General features: G+C 36.4%; 1 protein-coding gene across 1 annotated transcript in view; it reads right to left on the reverse strand.

The window, feature by feature from the left end:
* LOC125120751 (protein unc-13 homolog C-like) overlaps positions 1 to 17177 on the reverse strand; it is a 134677-nt gene that overhangs the window by 70329 nt on the left and 47171 nt on the right. Inside the window, exons 5-7 of the mRNA XM_047769189.1 lie at positions 14023 to 14192; positions 11222 to 11337; positions 9150 to 9313 (exon numbers count right to left, since the gene is read on the reverse strand). Of these exons, the coding sequence (XP_047625145.1) occupies positions 9150 to 9313; positions 11222 to 11337; positions 14023 to 14192 (450 nt within the window). The remainder of the gene's footprint in view (positions 1 to 9149; positions 9314 to 11221; positions 11338 to 14022; positions 14193 to 17177) is intronic.

Below are 17177 nucleotides of genomic sequence, written 5' to 3' on the forward strand. Positions count from 1 at the left end.
GCCAGTAAGTGTCTAATGAAAACAAATGAAAGAAATATGAGTCAATAGTGTTTATGTAGAATTAGACTGTTGAGGACATGCATGTGGTTACCTTGAAGATGACAGTTTAACACAACATCCTAGTGCTTCATGAACACTGGCTTGACGTGCATAGCAGTAAATGCCATAATGATCACAACTTTGAAAGTGAATTGTATTCTGCTTATAATTGGTATCCTGAGAGCAACATTTTAAATTTTCCAGAGCATTAGGCACGCATTCATCTTAGATATGTGACAGAAATACTTTACTTTCTGATTAAAATTTAACTGAGATGTTTTCTGGGGTATGGTTGGAGGTACCCAGCTGTGTATGATCTACACCTCTGAACCTCACATGGAAATAGCTAAGAAAACCAAAAAAGTATGTAGAGCAGCTGGATAGATTGAGAGATATTCAGTGACTAAGCAGTGTCTACACTCCTAAAATATTATAAACAAAAAACTGCAGGAGAGACCAAAGTCACAAATGTGACCCTCCTAGATTTGGTGACAATTAAGTTGAATTTGCTTCAATATACCTAAAGATTAGATGCAATACTTCGGGAAGTAGCTGTCACCTTTTAGAATTTATATTAAAATGTTCTCCTTAGAATTAGTGACACAGGAGTTAAACAATTGGAATACCAAGATTAAAAGTTTAAGTATTTGATATTAATTAGAAAAAATAAAACACTGAAACTCAGAAGCAGAATTTCCAAGTCATTCTAAGAAGTATAATTTTTACATGGTTGGTAAAAATACCTGTCTTTCTTTAGAAACTCTGATCAGGAGCATGGTAAGTTAAAGCAGTAGCTATGGGTGCCAAAACAAAAACCTAAGCTGAACTTGCCCTTTCACACTCACTTTTCACCCTAAATGGTAAATGATTAGGCAGCTGGTATGATGTAGGTAGTAATATGCATCAAAGTATACATTTCTTAGATATCTGAAGGACAAAGAAAAAAGAGACAAATTTCAAAGAATTAAATGTATTCATTAGGGTAACCGGCTTCTTTTTTGCTCTGTTTGCGCTGTGTATGTGTGTCAGGGGTGAGATCTGGGTGGCCAATTTAAAGTTATAGGTACCATGGCATAGAGATGATTCATTCAAATCCTAGTTCTGTTCTGTGACCATAGACAAATAACTTCATCATCCTAGATTCAGTGTCTCCATCTGTAAAATGAAAATGCTATAAGAAGAATTAATGTAACCAAGCAGAGCCTGTGGGGCTTCTGGACACAAAAGCCTTTTTGGCGTTTTAGGAAATAGGCCTCGGTCAGCCTCCATGGCCTTCCCTGAATTCCAAGGGACAGGTTCAGATGGTTGCTGATGAGGGAAGGACAGGGATGCAGAGACAAGGGAGGAACAGTAGGAACAGTCTAGAAATAGTGGTGCAGCCTTGGGGCAGGGTCTTGACTCCCCCTCGAGGGATACACACAACACTATCTTTGAGCTCTTCGGCAGAGCTAAAACCCCCAACAAACGAAAGATGTTAACTACTCGATTTCATTCCAGAAAGAAGAAAAACCCACCACAACCAGTCTCAGGACCACTTAACACCAGTTGTGGAGAATGCAAGTTTTCACACATACCCTAAATCCTTGTCTGTGGCCCAATTTTCCACTCCCTACCTTGATGACTAAAGATTCCCCCAAAGAAAGAATTCGTATTTGCTGTCATCCCTGATTCTTATTTGGAAAGCTGTTTTTCTCCTTTTTTTTCCTGCAAAACTCCCCGTACTTCTCCCAATGGAGGGTACAATCTTTAAGGCATTAGCCTGCTATGGCCTCCTTTGCCTGGCAAACCAATAACAGCTCTCTTTTTCTCCTTCACCCAAAACTTTGTCTCCGCATTTCTATTGGGCGCCCGAAGACAGAGGCCCCAGTCTGCAGCACTAATGCTTACAAATTCTAATATGCTCTAAATCTCTGAATACAGATAACACATTACTTCTTCCCACCATTGACACTTGATTCTGCTAGAGCCTATGGTTAGCTGGGAAGAGCAGGAAACAGGGAACAAGGGAGTCATCCTAAGGCATTCTTTGCCCTTATGAGCATTTTCAGCTAAGAGACCTCCACATGGTCTTCAATTTGGCAGTGTTTGCCTCTGAGTTTGTGTGTACTCATGCTTTATGCATGGTTACTATCAAGGCGAACCTTCTTGCCTCCAACGATCTCCTTGAAAATCATTTCCTTTTAAGGCTGCTGTTCTAATACTACTTCAATTATTCCCGGGGGTGTGGCGGGTGCAGTGGTACAGCCATAGGGCAGGATCCTGGTTCAAAAAGAACAATTAGTAATTTAATATGACTGAGAATATATCCCTGTAGCAAACCACTCCCTCAAAAAGTACGCCCTGAAATAAACCAAAAAGCACTAATGAGTAGTCTCAAAATGTTTAACATTTCCCTATAAAAACATGGTTAAAAAACAATGGATTGTGAGTTCCTGTCATGGTTCAGTGGTTAACAAATCTGAATAGGAACCATGAGGTTGCAGGATTGATCCTTGACCTTGCTCAGTGGGTTAAGGATCTGGCGTTGCCATGAGCTGTGGTGTAGGTTGCAGATGTGGCTCGGATCTGGCATTGCCATGGCTGTGGTGTAGGCTGGCAGCTACAGCTCCAATTAGACCCCTAGCCTGGGAACTTCCATATGCTGAGGGTGCAGCCCTAGAATAAGGACAAAAAGACAAACAAACAATGGATTAATAATACCAAAATTACCTGACTGCTTCTGCAAGAAAATGGAGTTAGTGTTAAAGCAATTTAACACATGGAATTTCAATGCTGTGTGAAAACTTGAGTAACAAACTCCCAAAAGATGTCTAAATTGCCAGTTATTAGATAGTTATGGACATGTTTTCAGCTGAACAATTTCTATAACATTATCAATCATCATTCTCAAAATATTACTGGCAAAATATTGAGCAGTCATTTATTTCAAATAATACATCAGGATTCAGTGCTCACTTGCATTGTTTTGATGGAAACAAAAAATAAGACAAATATCTCTCTCAGCTACCTTCTCTTGGACAATTGTTTCTAGTCACACCCATCTTGTGATTTCAAAGGATGGGAAATGCCTTCAATTCAAAAGATTTAAAGATCAATTATTATGAAAATAAGGGCAGAGTGTTTGGAAAGAAGCACCAATAGGAAAACAGTGTTTCTTATATCCTTAAGACATTTCAAAGAAACAACATAAGATGAAAGACTATCTATATTCCTAATATTAGAAGTATACTAAAATAAGATTTATCACATTTGCTCCTGAAAATTCAGACTAGCATGCATTTCAGTGACAAATTAATATATCATCCACAATTTTCATTAAAGAGAGATTCAAATATTCAAGGACCACTTCTCCCTTGGCCAAAAGTACCATAGCTTTTCATAGATGCTTTGATTGCTCAAGCTCAATTACAGAAGTTTTGAGTATCAGGGCAGTGGTGAAGGACAGGAAAGGAATGGAATGCACAGGCTTTAGAGGAATGATGGAAGTTGAAGAGCAAGTAAGGGTGGGACCACTGGCTGCCCATCATCATCCTCTGACACCTCCCCTTATCTGTGCCCAGACTGGTCCCTCAGTGTCTGTGTTCTTACAGCACTCATGCATACTCCACCCTAGTCTTACGTTATTATTTAATTTCTTCTTCATCTTCTCCCTAGGTTAGGAGTTCACTGGGGGCAAGATCCTCTTTATTGCCATATCCCATTGTCCTATGTAGGTCCATATAAGCAGATCCTTAGAAAGTGTCTACCAAATAAAAGAATTATGTCTTCTGGAATGTGGGCTCCATGAGACACTGAACCTTAACTTCTTGCTTGCTGATGTAATCTCAGTTCCTAGAAAACTTCCTGATATATGGTAGGCACTCAATACATATTTCTTAAAGGAATCAATGATTCAATTACACAGCACTCTCCTTAGGAAGCAGGCTCATAGCTCAAAGAGCTACAGTGACCAGTAAACTAGTCACTAGGCTTTAAAATCAACTGTATCTCAAAAGTTCTGGTTCAAATATGAATTAGATTATGATGATCAGTGCCAAAGTACAGGCTGTTTGTTAAGCCAGCCAAAGTGAAAAACACTGGCCTATTGCTTGTCTCTTACTTGGTATTATAGAAGCATGGTGGTAGTCTAACAGAATCTCAGATTTCGTGAGATTATGAAAATAAGAGCAGAGTGTTTGGAAAGAAGCACCAATAGGAAAACAGTGCCAAGTGAGACAACTTGGGCTTCACTTTAAAATAAATGAAAGACTCTCTAAACCCTCAGTTAAAATGTATTTCTTGACAGAAATCACTTCCAGAGGACAATTTAATCCTCAGTGCTTGACATGAAATTCCCGTGCTCCTGTTGGTCTGTCAGAACATTGTTAACAACACATGTATTCATGCAAGTAGATGGAGAGCCTCCAAAACTCCCCAATCCTCCTGATGGAAACAAGTTCTATGCCTGACCTCATGCTAAACATGTGGAAGAGTGTGCTTCTTTGAAAAGAGAACAGACTCTCATTCTTATTGTCACAAATTGGAAAATTGCTTTTACGTTCAATGGATGGTTGAATTTACCACATGGGAACAAAATCTTCTAGGTCCTTGATCAATCACTTGCCTAAACAGGAAAACTGCAATCACTTTCCTCTTTCTCATGAATGCTCCAAAACAAAGATAGATTTTTATGCAATAAAGAGAGCTAATAAATTGTGCCCTCATAGAAAATGTTTTGTGGCAAAAGGAGAGAGCATTTACAGTAAGCAAGAGGTACCTTGGAGGCCTGGAAAGTTCAATATTAATGTTCAGATTATTTACAAGCAAAAGAGATTCAGGATCCTTCTTATGATGAGAAATACACAAGAGGAAAATTTAATAATGGACAACCAGACTCTCTGACTTAATACATACTGCCCCTTTATTTATTTCTCCTCTAAATACATCTTCAAAGAAATGGGAGTATACTTAAAAGAAACCAAGCAATCTCTAATAAAAGAGCATGATTATAAAGTCACCCGGTGATTTGGCTAAGCATAAGGGACTTTAAATACCAAAAGAAACTGTGATTTGATATATTTTTTTGATCAAATGGTGTCTAGGAAAGCCCACAACAATTAAGCAGTTTTGTCCTTTCTCAAACTTTTAAGTATCCTCATTGCATAGAGTAGACATTTGTTTTTTCCTTGAAGCTAAGTTTCTTAATTCTGTGTTTTTTAAAATTAAGAGGGAATACTTCTGAGATAGGCTTGATATATTTAGTTCTTGTTTCATTGTTTTTTTGGTTGGTTTTCTGGTGATGTTCTTTGGTCCCCTGAAGCAAGGTTTCAAAACAACAGAACAATACCAATTCAGCAGACAACAACTTTAAGTTCAAAGACAAGCTGGTCATCCATTGTCTTTTTGCTGCTGTTGCATTATTCACTAGCCAACAATAGGCTAGGACTCAAATTACAGTTCAATGGAAAAGTATCATGTGGAAAATATCATCAAAATCATTTTTGAAAGTTATGTTTTAACACCTGACTCAGTAATATCAATACTGTGAAACTTCTCCAAACTACAGAAATGAGCAATCAATACAGTATGCTCTCAAACACTTAAATACAACATAATTGGTAGAATAGATACCTACATTGGCCTAAACTTTTCAGTTCTACTTTGCTTGCTTTTGGCAAATGAAAATTTTAGACGCAAAGAGATTTTGAGAATACATGTAATTCTGATAAGTTCTGCTTCTGAGACATCAAATTACAAAATGTATTGAGTTTCTATCATGCATCCATAACTTATCATAAAGTAGTAATAAAAGATGTGACCCCTCAATTCAAGATTACAATTTGTAAATTTTTGAAAAGAATTCAAATGACCCTCTAGGCAATTCCATTCTGCTACTGCTCTTAAGCATGGGTACACAAGTTACATATGGATGTAAAATGAGTATGTATGTATTTTTCTAATAAAACAAGTAATTCTCAGCAACTAATGAATAGCAAATGAAGAGGTCACATCTATGTTGGCAGCAATATTTTTTAGGAGTTATCAGATTATCAAGCAATAGGATTCTTAAAAAACTACTCTGGTGAGGTAATAAATTTTGTGCTGTCAAAACAAAAACTGCACTTGACAAAGTTAAATGGGAAAGGAACATTTTATTCAAGCCTATGCAATAGGGAAGAGAAACCAGAACTCAGTCTCAACTCAACTCCACTGAAATAAAAGATAGGAAAGTGTTTAAGAGCTGGGGTGGATGGATGGAGGGGAAAGTTTCTAAGAGCTGGAATTGGGGGGAATCCTAGTCATCTGTGTTTTCTATTTGGTCTCATCTAAAGCAAAAGTAAATGTTATCCTCATGAGAGGAGGTGGCATTACAACTTGGAGTCAAACTCCTACCCAAGTTAGGCTCCCACCCTCCCACAGGTGATGACATTTGAAAAGAATGGCTCCCAGGTCCTTAAGAAGAAAGCCAGTCGTAGGCTGAGAAACTGACGAGAGACTTTAAATAATTTTATATCTCAAAGGGATAGAGAAAAAATATATAGTAAATTTTCTAAAATAAATGCTCTGAGGAAAGGGAATTCAGGGGCCTCTAAAGTCAGGCTTCCAGGATTCTGAGGTAAGGGTCAAGGTGAGGGGGAAGACAAGCATGTAGAGACAGAAAGAAGACTGTCTGAAGTTTTGTCAAGCTGAGGGAAATGTCAAGGCCATCTTGGTCAGTCCTCCATGCAAAAGAAACATTTAATAAATAAACTATCAATAGCAAATCAAATGTGTAGCCAGCGATAGATGTAATCTGCCATACTTTGTTATCATCAAAGTGCATTTGTCAATTTATGCCAGGGAAAGTGGGCATTCTTTTTCCTTAAGTTTATCTGTCTTTTTTTCACTCTTAGGATCGGCAGTTTGCAATCTAAGATCCACAAACAAGCTCAGCCCACAGCATCAGTTTTCAAAATAAGAGTTTAATCAGAGCACAGCCACGTCCTTCTGTTTACTTGGTGTCCAGGGCTGCTTTTGCACTAGGAATGGAAAGCTGAGCAGCCATGAACAGAGACCTTAGGACTCCCAAAGCTGAAATATTTATCCTCCGGCTCTTAATTTTTTTTTTTTTTTTTTTGCCCACCCCTGTTTCAGACTGTTTTCTATATGAGCAGAGGCTTTGTCACAGGAGGGGACCCAATTAACCTGCAAGTCACTAGATAATAAAAAAGTTATCCAGGAGTTCCCGTTGTGGCACAGTGGTTAACGAATCCGACTAGGAACCATGAGGTTGCAGGTTCGGTCCCTGCCCTTGCTCAGTGGGTTAACCATCTGGCGTTGCCGTGAGCTGTGATGTAGGTTGCAGGCGCGGCTCGGATCCGGAGTTGCTATGGCTCTGGCGTAGGCTGGTGGCTACAGCTCCAATTCGACCCCTAGCCTGGGAATCTCCATATGCTGCAGGAGCGGCCCAAGAAATAGCTAAGAAGACAAAAAAAAAAGTTATCCAAAAATATTTTTTATTATTATTGTTTAGTTAGATGAAAAGACAAATGAAGGTTAAGTTGAATTATGGGTGATTCTCTCTTCACCATCATACATTTATCACACATTTATCATTTTTTCTTTAATAACATGATTGTGCTTCTCAGAATATTAGAAACATGATGACGAAGATATCTGACATTAGCTAACAGAAATATTTTGGAATAAATTTAACTATCCTTTCTTTTACTGGAATTCTTTCCAGAAGCTGGTTTTCTGTGAGCTTTTTCTTTGTTTTTGTTTTTTTGGTGGGTTTTTTTGGTGGGTGTTCATTGCCTGTTTTTAAACATAGTTCTCTTTTCAGTATAGTTCATTTACTTCAGACTGTTAATCATAGATACATTTTAATTGTATTCAAAATTTATCCTAATTGGTCTGATGAGTTCTTATGGCCCCTGACATGGGACAGAGGAGACAGTAATCACAGACTTCACCATGGCTGCCCGATTGCAGTGCCACCTGCCTCAAAAGAGTGAGCTCCCTGTTACTGCATGAGAGCAAGCAGAGGGATGATGACCACTGAAAGATGCAAAAACAGCATTTCCTGATTTGAAGAGACGTTCAGTTGAGTGACCTCTAAGTTCCTTCTCATGCCTGAGAATCTATAAGTCTTTGTTATTTAGCATTATGACATTCTGTAAGCTGAAAAAGCATACAAACTTTATCAGAATTTTAAAAAAATCATTCTTACACATGCAGATCTAGAAATATGACTGTTCTTTAAAGTCTATGAGCAGTAAACCTTGAAGATTTAGGTCTGATCTATATCCATCAAGTTGGTTGAAAATGACTGTTTGAGCCAGTGTCTATTCTGTTCACATGAAAATATGATCTGATCTTTAATATGAAAGAACAGTCTTTAATATATGTACATAAATAGTTTACATATAATGCATGGTTTATATCTGAACAAAATGTACTTACAAACTTAGACCAGGTTTCAAAAATTTCTAGGCAAGTAATAGCCCAATTCGAAATTTTTACTGAAACTCCTCAGTAAAGAGCATGTTTCTGCATGGGGCACTTCAAGGGTACCACATATACTACAGTATTTGGGTCCTATGAGTGCTCAACAAATAATGGTTTTGTCAAATTAGCAACACTGACATAAATACAGGTTTAAAGTCAGGGTTGAGACACTGTAACAGCTCTAGATGTGTCCATGAAGCTAACAGGCTTTGTAACTTCCGACAACACACTTGAATCACCAGGCTTCCAGTTTTCTCAATTACGGCATTGGTTCTCAAGGTTTAAGTGTATGAGAACCACTTGTTGGGCATATTAAAACACAAATTTATGGGCCTCACCCTCAGAGTTTCTAACTCAGTTGTTTTGAAGTAGGGTTGATAATTTGCTCTTCGAAGTTCCCAGGTGCTATGAATAGTTAGGGAAACACACAGGGGAACAGGATAAGATGATGGTAACACGTAACCAAATTCTCAATACTTCAGAGCTGTGAGGGAGAGCGTAGCCAACACACTATCAGTACATCAAAATATGTCTTTTTAATCAAAACTCCACTTGAATTAGAAGAAGGGATATGAATACTCTACTCTTTTTTCTTTAGATTTCAGAGATTTTTGAACATGTAAATGCTCTATCATACTTACGTCATAGCTTGGTAAATGGATTCAATCCCATATCGCATGGCAAATTCATCAACAATTTCTTGGGAAGCATCATCAAAGAAAACTTTCCAGGCTTCATCCCCTTTGACTTCTGGGATTTTCACTCCACCATTAGATTTCACTTCAGTCAAATAATGGAACAGATTCTAAAAGTAAGTGATTTTCAATTGCTCAGTAACTCCTCAGACTAGGCCAGATATTAACTATAAATTTAAGTAAACTATACTTGCATTGCAGTTAAATCTAATATTTCTCTTGGCATCAAGAAGCAACAGAAATGTCTTGAATTTTTATTCTAACTCAACTCATCTTCATGCAAATTCTGATTTTATTTCTGCCTGGATCCATACAGATTCAGTCATTCAAATGCTTCATATATACTAAAATCATTTTAATAGGAAGTCATGTTTTTGCATGTAAACATTTCTGAATGCTGGAATACTATCTGCATTCATGGACTTTGAATAAACTATAGAGCCATGGACCAGTAATCTAATTTGACTATGTTAATATACATTCCTGACATGTAAATAATGCTAAATGGCTTGGGCTGCAAAATGCCTATAGTCAGGACAATGAATTGAGGTTGAAAATAAATGTTTTTAGAATTTTTAATGAGAAAAATCACTACTTATAATTCGTTTTTGCTTCTAACAAGTTTAGAAACTGCTGCATGGATGCAGTCTGAAGGTCACTGAAGGACCCTTTCTTGGATTCCATTTCTTTTTGGTTCTTGGAACAGCAGAAAAGACTGAAAAGTCAAAGCGTAATGCTGTTTCTCCAATCCCAGATCTCCACCCACACTTCAAGGCCAGAATTAAGTCCCCATCTTGCCAGTTCAAGGGATTTCTTTTTAGTAGTCTAAAAACTGAACCACTTTTCATAAAGGATTAGCATGGGCTAGACTGAAGTCAGCATATTAAGCCTTGATTTTATATCTAATTATTGTATAATATGTAAATGACTTAAACACTGTTCCTTGTATTCTTTAGTAAAACATAGGTATAAATAATTACATATATACATTTTCATAGACATATTTAGGAAAAATAATGTGCAAAGAGCAAAGATTCTCCCAGTTATCTTTTCTGTCTTAGGAAAGTAACGGCTCATTACCTCTTTGAACATGGGGAAAGGGATATTCCTCAGCTTCACCTCACATTTTTTGATACATGGGACTAGGGCCATTTGCATCAAAGAAAGGCTCTGGCACTACTTTATGACAATAAGGTCTGGCATTAAGAAAACTCTCAGTTGCAAAGCATCCAAGGTTATTTGTCTGTGTAGGTACACTGAGGCACAAAGGGAACTGGTGAATCTGCCCCTTCTATTAAGTTGGATGGTCTGTACCTCTCTCTAAGCCAACGAGCCCTTGCTTTTTGGGTATCATATTCTCTACTACCCCTGGGTGGTAACTGCATTATGATACTCTCCCCCGCAGACAAGACTGTGGAAAGGGTAGTTAAAATGGAGAAGGGTTCATTGTGTATGAAGCCTGAGACTGTTCTTAGGAAAGACAAAATTATTGCTTATTACACTGGCTCCCCAAAGCTATTGCTACAAAATCAGCATTTCCATATTTATAGACATTACTCCAAATTTAATCATCAATAAAATCTGAACACTAACACAGAGTTCCCGAAACTATCATGATTTGGATCCTTTCCATTACTAAAGTACTATACGTTTAATGTTTCCTAAATATTTGTCATGACTTATTTCTTCAATGAATACTTCTAAGATTCTTCTTCTTCCCTGGAAGTAGGGTGATTCAATTTGGTCTTATTTATTATCATCTTATTGCCCTATTTATTAACACCTGCTTCATATGCTTGTTCTAAATGTCATTAAAAGACATCCAGCCCTCTCTTCAGGGAGGAATACATAGGCTATGTGCACCCTTAAACATCACCTGCTGTAATATAGAGTAAGAACTTTGGGGACAATTCCACAAACCTAATTCAGTTCTATTTTTAAAACAAATATTTTGTGGTATGCTTCATAATCAACAAATCTTTTCTAGGTTTGTTTTTAATGGAATTCAATTTACTTACCTCATGTAAACAGGTATATTGTATATGATATGGAGCAACCTTCTCCTCTCCTTTTATTTCCACATTGATTTTCAATCGAATAGCCCCAGATACAGCTGATTTATCTGTACGTTTCTCTGATGATTCAAAAAGTAATCAGTTGGCCATTTTGGACAATATAATTTTTCTTCCATAAGTTCTCAAAAGCTAAAAGCCATTTTTTTCCAGAACAGGTTTAACTCACCATAATGATTCTGCTAAATATAATTTAAAATAATATAGCTAATATGTCAGTGGGATTGTGAAACTATGGTATAACTATTTCAAATAGAAAAGTTTAATCAGAAGACCCTACCATTATGATATAAATTTCTGTGTATCAGATCAGTTAATACAAGGAAATTAAATTAATTAATTGGATAATTAAAGGCAAAATAACTAAAAGATAAAATTAATTAGGGAAGTATTTTCTCTAAAAATTCTGTTCTTTCTGTTCTAATAAAAATGGGTCAAAGCTCTAACAAAAACATCTATTAATAGTTTTCTTTCTCAGTAATTCATGAAGACCTACAGTTTAGAGCCTGTGTTTACCTATGAGTGTTAGATTAACTCTTTATTTGAGTGGAATCAATATGTAGTTAGTTTAGTCAAATAATGTGTGTGTGTATGTGTTTACCTGTGTCTAATATGAACTGATTAGTAGCTTTGAAAGTAAAGCAGTCATGAAATTCCTACTGTGTGAATGTAGGTAAGAGACCTCTGTCTGACACCTACTTTCCAGATGAAATATAAGGAGGCAAGCTGACCCCTCTCAAAAAGTAAAGATAATGAGGTAGAGTGACACGAAGTCAATGGTAAAGACTTTTTGAATTGCCCTTCTTTCTCAGCATAACTGTATTTTTAGCCATATAAGATACAGTTAAATCACAAAGTCTACTTTCTTCCTGTACAATGTCTGACTTTCTATTGCTAATATTTAACAGTCATTGTGTTGCACAGATTCTTCTCTTAGGAGTACCATGATCATGAAAGTTTCTCCTTATTGGCTAGGAGATAGTTGATTCTCAACAAATGCTGAAGCCAGGAGAAATTCAAGTCCTTTATGACACAGACCTTTTCCCAGAGCCACATGGGAACATTTTTAACTATCATCATTACAATGGATCCATGGGACACAGGCCCTGCTTGGATGTCCAGGACTTTTGGCCAAATCCTCCTTTGCATGGTGGAATGAAGTGATGTCACTGACTTCTTCTCAGTGACAAAAAAGGAGGAAGGGTATAGAAAGAATGACAATATGGTACCAGTGGGGACTGAACCCACTGAGGGGTTTTAGGCAAAGATAAATCTGCTCTCTCCCTCTCTCTCTAGATTAAACTCTGCAATGAGAGCCCAAAGGTACAGACTGAGGATGAGCAGGCAAAGGACCCTGTATCATACTGCATCATATTTTTCTCTCCATAGACTGAAGGATAGTTTCATTATGAGAGCTGAGTAGTGGATTTTACTGAAAGCACATTCAAATTCTTTGGCAAACTGAACATACCCTATATGTTTTGTCAAAAGAACAATCTGAGGAATTTGCATTCTGAATTCTAACTGGCTCAGTTCAAGAAAATGCTAACAATTATTGCAGAAAAAGGTCCATGTATAGGCAAAACTCTTTAAAACACAATGTGTGTGTTTTGTGCAGATTCTGTGACCTCAAGTTTACCCTTCCCTAACATTTCTGTTTGCATATATAAAGTTACTTAATGCTACAAACAAGATACAGGAGAATTATTATTTTAAGTGAGGTAAAAACTCTCTGCCAATAATGGAGAAGCATCAATTTTCTTAAGGAAGATTTCTTAAAAATTCAGATCTTCATCAATTCTATGTGACCATGTCCCTTTACTTTGTCAAATATCACATTACTGGAAGTATATAGGTTTTTAAAAAGCCAAAAGTATTCTTTAACTTGTTAAAATATACTGGTACCCTAAGTGCAAACGCTCTGTAATTCTGGGGGTGTGTAAATCCTTCTTTGATTCACAACCAGACATTAAAAATTTAGTTCAAACATTTCAGATGATATGATTAAGAAATTTCAGATTTTGTATAGAAATTGAAGTGATCCACAAACTCTTATAGAAATTGAGGTGATCCACAAATTTTTATAATTAATTTAGCACTAAAGATTCTAGGTTACTGTTAAATTATAGTAAAAGTCAAATTAAAACTTAATATTTATTTAATTTGTAGTTTCATAATAAAATTCCATTTAAAAATCATGCCCCTATTAAACATATTATCAATATCTTCATCATCGGAGTAATCTTAAGTCCATATGTGTATTGATCTGCTTTGCCTATTAAAGCCTACTTGTGAACGGTTCCCTAAATACACTTTTCCTTTACTGCCAAAAATTCATTAAAGGACCCCAAGAAAATAAATCAGACATTATTAAGTTATATACTGTTTTATAAACATTTGGCAACAGTTTTTGAAGTTATATTTTATGAATTAAAAATTAAGAATGGGATATTTTTTCCCTAAAAGTCACACAGTTGATTCCTTGAAAGACTTTTCTCTTTTCATCTCAAATTTACCAATTTTTAATAATACAGATTTAAGTAACTATCACCTTAATTTCTATTGAAATTAATTAATTTCTAATTAATTTCTAGTGAAATTTCTAATGAAATTAACTGCCTAAAAGTACAAAAAGAATGTTCTAGAAAAGCACTGGTTATTTTTACCTATATGGGGATACAATACCTGCCACAAATATTCTGGAATTTTATTTAACTTTTTTTTCAAGTAGATATAAAGACAGTCACCTAAATTGTACCATACATCCATTTCTCCACTTAGGGTCCTCACTTCTACAATTGTTTGTCCCAGAAAATCATCTGACTCCTTTTTGAAATGTTGCTTCACTCTGGATTTAATGTCATCATCTTCATCCCACACTCTGACTTTGATTCGATCTGTGGAGTTATGGCATTCACTGAAAATAAATGTGGATAAATTAACAACCATTAATAACTTCTCTAAATAACATTTGATGTTACCAACTTGTTTTAAATCAATCTAACTTAGAAAGGCACAGTACATTACATAATAAATAAGATTTCCTAAAGACCAATCCACCTCTGGGATGTTACAGATATCAGGGATACTGAAAAAAGTTGCATTGGTTAAATAATGTTAATAAAAGGGAAAATCCTATGCTATTGCATTCTATTTCCTTTAGCTGAACTAGATAACAATCAAATATGGGTCAGAAAACTTTGGGGTGTTTTCTCTATGATATATTTCCTATATGCAACAATTATCTATAACAACATATCCATGCTCAGAAAATTCTGTACCATGAGTATAAAGCTAATATTAAATTATTAATATAATTATATATTGTAATTAATTTAATATTAATTAAATGGTATAAATATGTACATATATAAAAAGAGGAAAGAGATGATGCTTTCTGAATTTCTATTAGAAATAGCTCTTTTGGGAGTTCCCATTGTGGCTCAGCCAGAATAAACACAACTATTATCCATAAGGACAAAGGCTTGACCTCTGACCTGGCTCAGTGAGTTAAGGATCTGGTGTTGCTGCACGCTGTGGTATAGGTCACAGATGCACCTCGGACGCTGTGTTGCTGTGGCTGTGGCATAGGCTGGCAGCTGCAGCTCTGATTTGACCCCTAGCCTGGGAACCTCCATATGCTGTGGGTGCAAGAAAGAAGGAAGGAAGGAAAGAATAGCTTTTTTATTTTGTACCTGGTGGATACGCACTTTCCAAATGAATGCTCCTATTTCTTTGATCAAGTTTCTTCATTAATTTGGTTTGTACTTTTCGTTTTTATTGTGACATCAAGAGTTCACTCTGCCCTCATCCTTTCAATCACCCATTAACAGTTACTTATTGAGCACCTACTAAAGTGCTGATACAGTGGAGGCTTAGTGTGGCTATATAATTCAACAAAAGAAACTCCTGCTTTTTAATGTCAAAATAAAATGTATATTAATAGATTTAGAACAAATGCAAATAATCAGTGCTATGTCCCTATAAAAATGCTTGTGATTTTGCTGAAGGGAATTTGAACCTCTCTGCGTTTCTCATTGATTCTATTTTTAAATTTTGTACTTAAGTTTTAAATTTGGAATAAAGTTAGATGTACCAAAAATTTGCAAAGAGAGTACAGAGAGTTCCTCCATGTCCCCACCCAGATTCCCCTATTGTTAATGCCTTACATTACAAACACTGGTTCTATATTTTTCTCATAAAGATTTGCCAGTCCCTAATTTCTTTTTATTCTCAAAAAAGTTATTTTTGAGAATGTTTAAAAATAAACAATGCTTGCTTTTATTTCCAGATTTAAACTGTTAGCAACAGATAGTTTGACTCTAGTGGGAATTTTGCTTCAAGTAATGAGGGTTCTGCACTGGTTATTAGCCTATGGGTGGCATATATGCGAATGTGGTGGACAGTCATCACCTCTGGATGCCCAGCCTTTCTAAGCCTTCACCTTCCATTTGGTCTACATCCCTCCTTAGGCTCCTCATCTTAAGCTAGATAAAACACATTCTTAGATCCCTTAGTAGTTATGGTCCAGCTATTTGACCTGCATTCAACCAAGATTTGAACTCAAAATTGAGCAAGGAGGAGTTCCCATCGTGGCGCAGCGGAAAGGAATCCAACTAGGAACCATGAGGTTGGGGATTTCATCCCTGGCCTTGCTCAGTGGGTTAAGGATCTGGCATTTCTGTGAGCTGTAGCGTAGGTCATGGGTTAAGGATCTGGCATTGCTGTGAGCTGTAGTGCAGGTCGCAGATGTGGCTCAGATCCTGCGTTGCTTTGGCTGTGGCATAGGCCAGCAGCTGTAGCTCCGATTGGACCCTAGCCTGGGAACCTCCATATGCCACAGGTGCAGCCCTAAAAAGCAAAAATAAATAAATAAATAAATAAATAAATAAATAAATAAATAAATAAATAAAATAAAATAAAATAAAATAAATTGAGCAATGTAAAGCAGTGTCTGTACTGTGGGGTTTTGCTTTTTTGGCCATAGTGGTGGTGGTCTTTAGTACTTTGACATAGAGTCTCTGGTATTTAGTCCTCGGGGGAAAGTATTGATCAATGGCAGTAATCTTGTTTTCTACAAAGAAACTCCATAATATAACTGAACATTGTTTCTGCATAGTAGCTTTATAGGCTTTGACTCCTCCAAAAATTCTCGAGCAACCTAAGAATTTATCAAATACTTTTTTTTCTATATAAGCTAACCAGAATAGACTCTGTTGTTTTGCAACAACTATAGTGATTAAAGTGATGACTTTTAAAGAATGAAGGTAGCTGCAATAAAAACTTAAAATGTGGCATTTACTCAGTGGAGATGAGGCCAGACAATGAAGATTTAATGACTTTAGGCTTAAAAGTCATTGCATTTTGAAATGCAACAGCCAAACAACTGGTCAAATAATTGCTTGATGTATTTTAGAACCATAACCACATTCCAACTGAAGTTTTTCTACTGGTGTGAATGATAAAGGTAAAAATCAGAATATTGCCACGTGCTTATTAAATCTTGTTGCTTTCAGAAATGTACTACAGTAGAGATACACTCAAACTAGAACTAGACGGTCTCTAAGCAGAAGCGGAAGGGAGCTCAGCTATGCCAAAAAAAGGCTCACTCTGCCTGTGTCCTGCAATATAAAGTGGCTGAGAATATCATAATTTGGAAACTTACAGGGTTAAGAACAGCCAGATGCCTCTGTATACAAATAAAAATGTATGTATACAAGCAGAGTTTTCTAAGCACTACTTCAAAAATAGATACAATTGTTGCCCCAGGTCATTTTAAACACCTTCCCTTAGACTATCTTTAAGTGACAATGAAGGGAAATTTAATGGCAAAGGTCAGATTAGTGGTTTTGTATCCTGGCATGTTGTTTTGCAGGGGCTGAGGCCACATGCATTAGCTCAA

Source organism: Phacochoerus africanus, chromosome 2 (genome assembly GCF_016906955.1).
Source record: "Phacochoerus africanus isolate WHEZ1 chromosome 2, ROS_Pafr_v1, whole genome shotgun sequence".
In the NCBI taxonomy this organism is placed as follows: domain Eukaryota; kingdom Metazoa; phylum Chordata; class Mammalia; order Artiodactyla; family Suidae; genus Phacochoerus; species Phacochoerus africanus.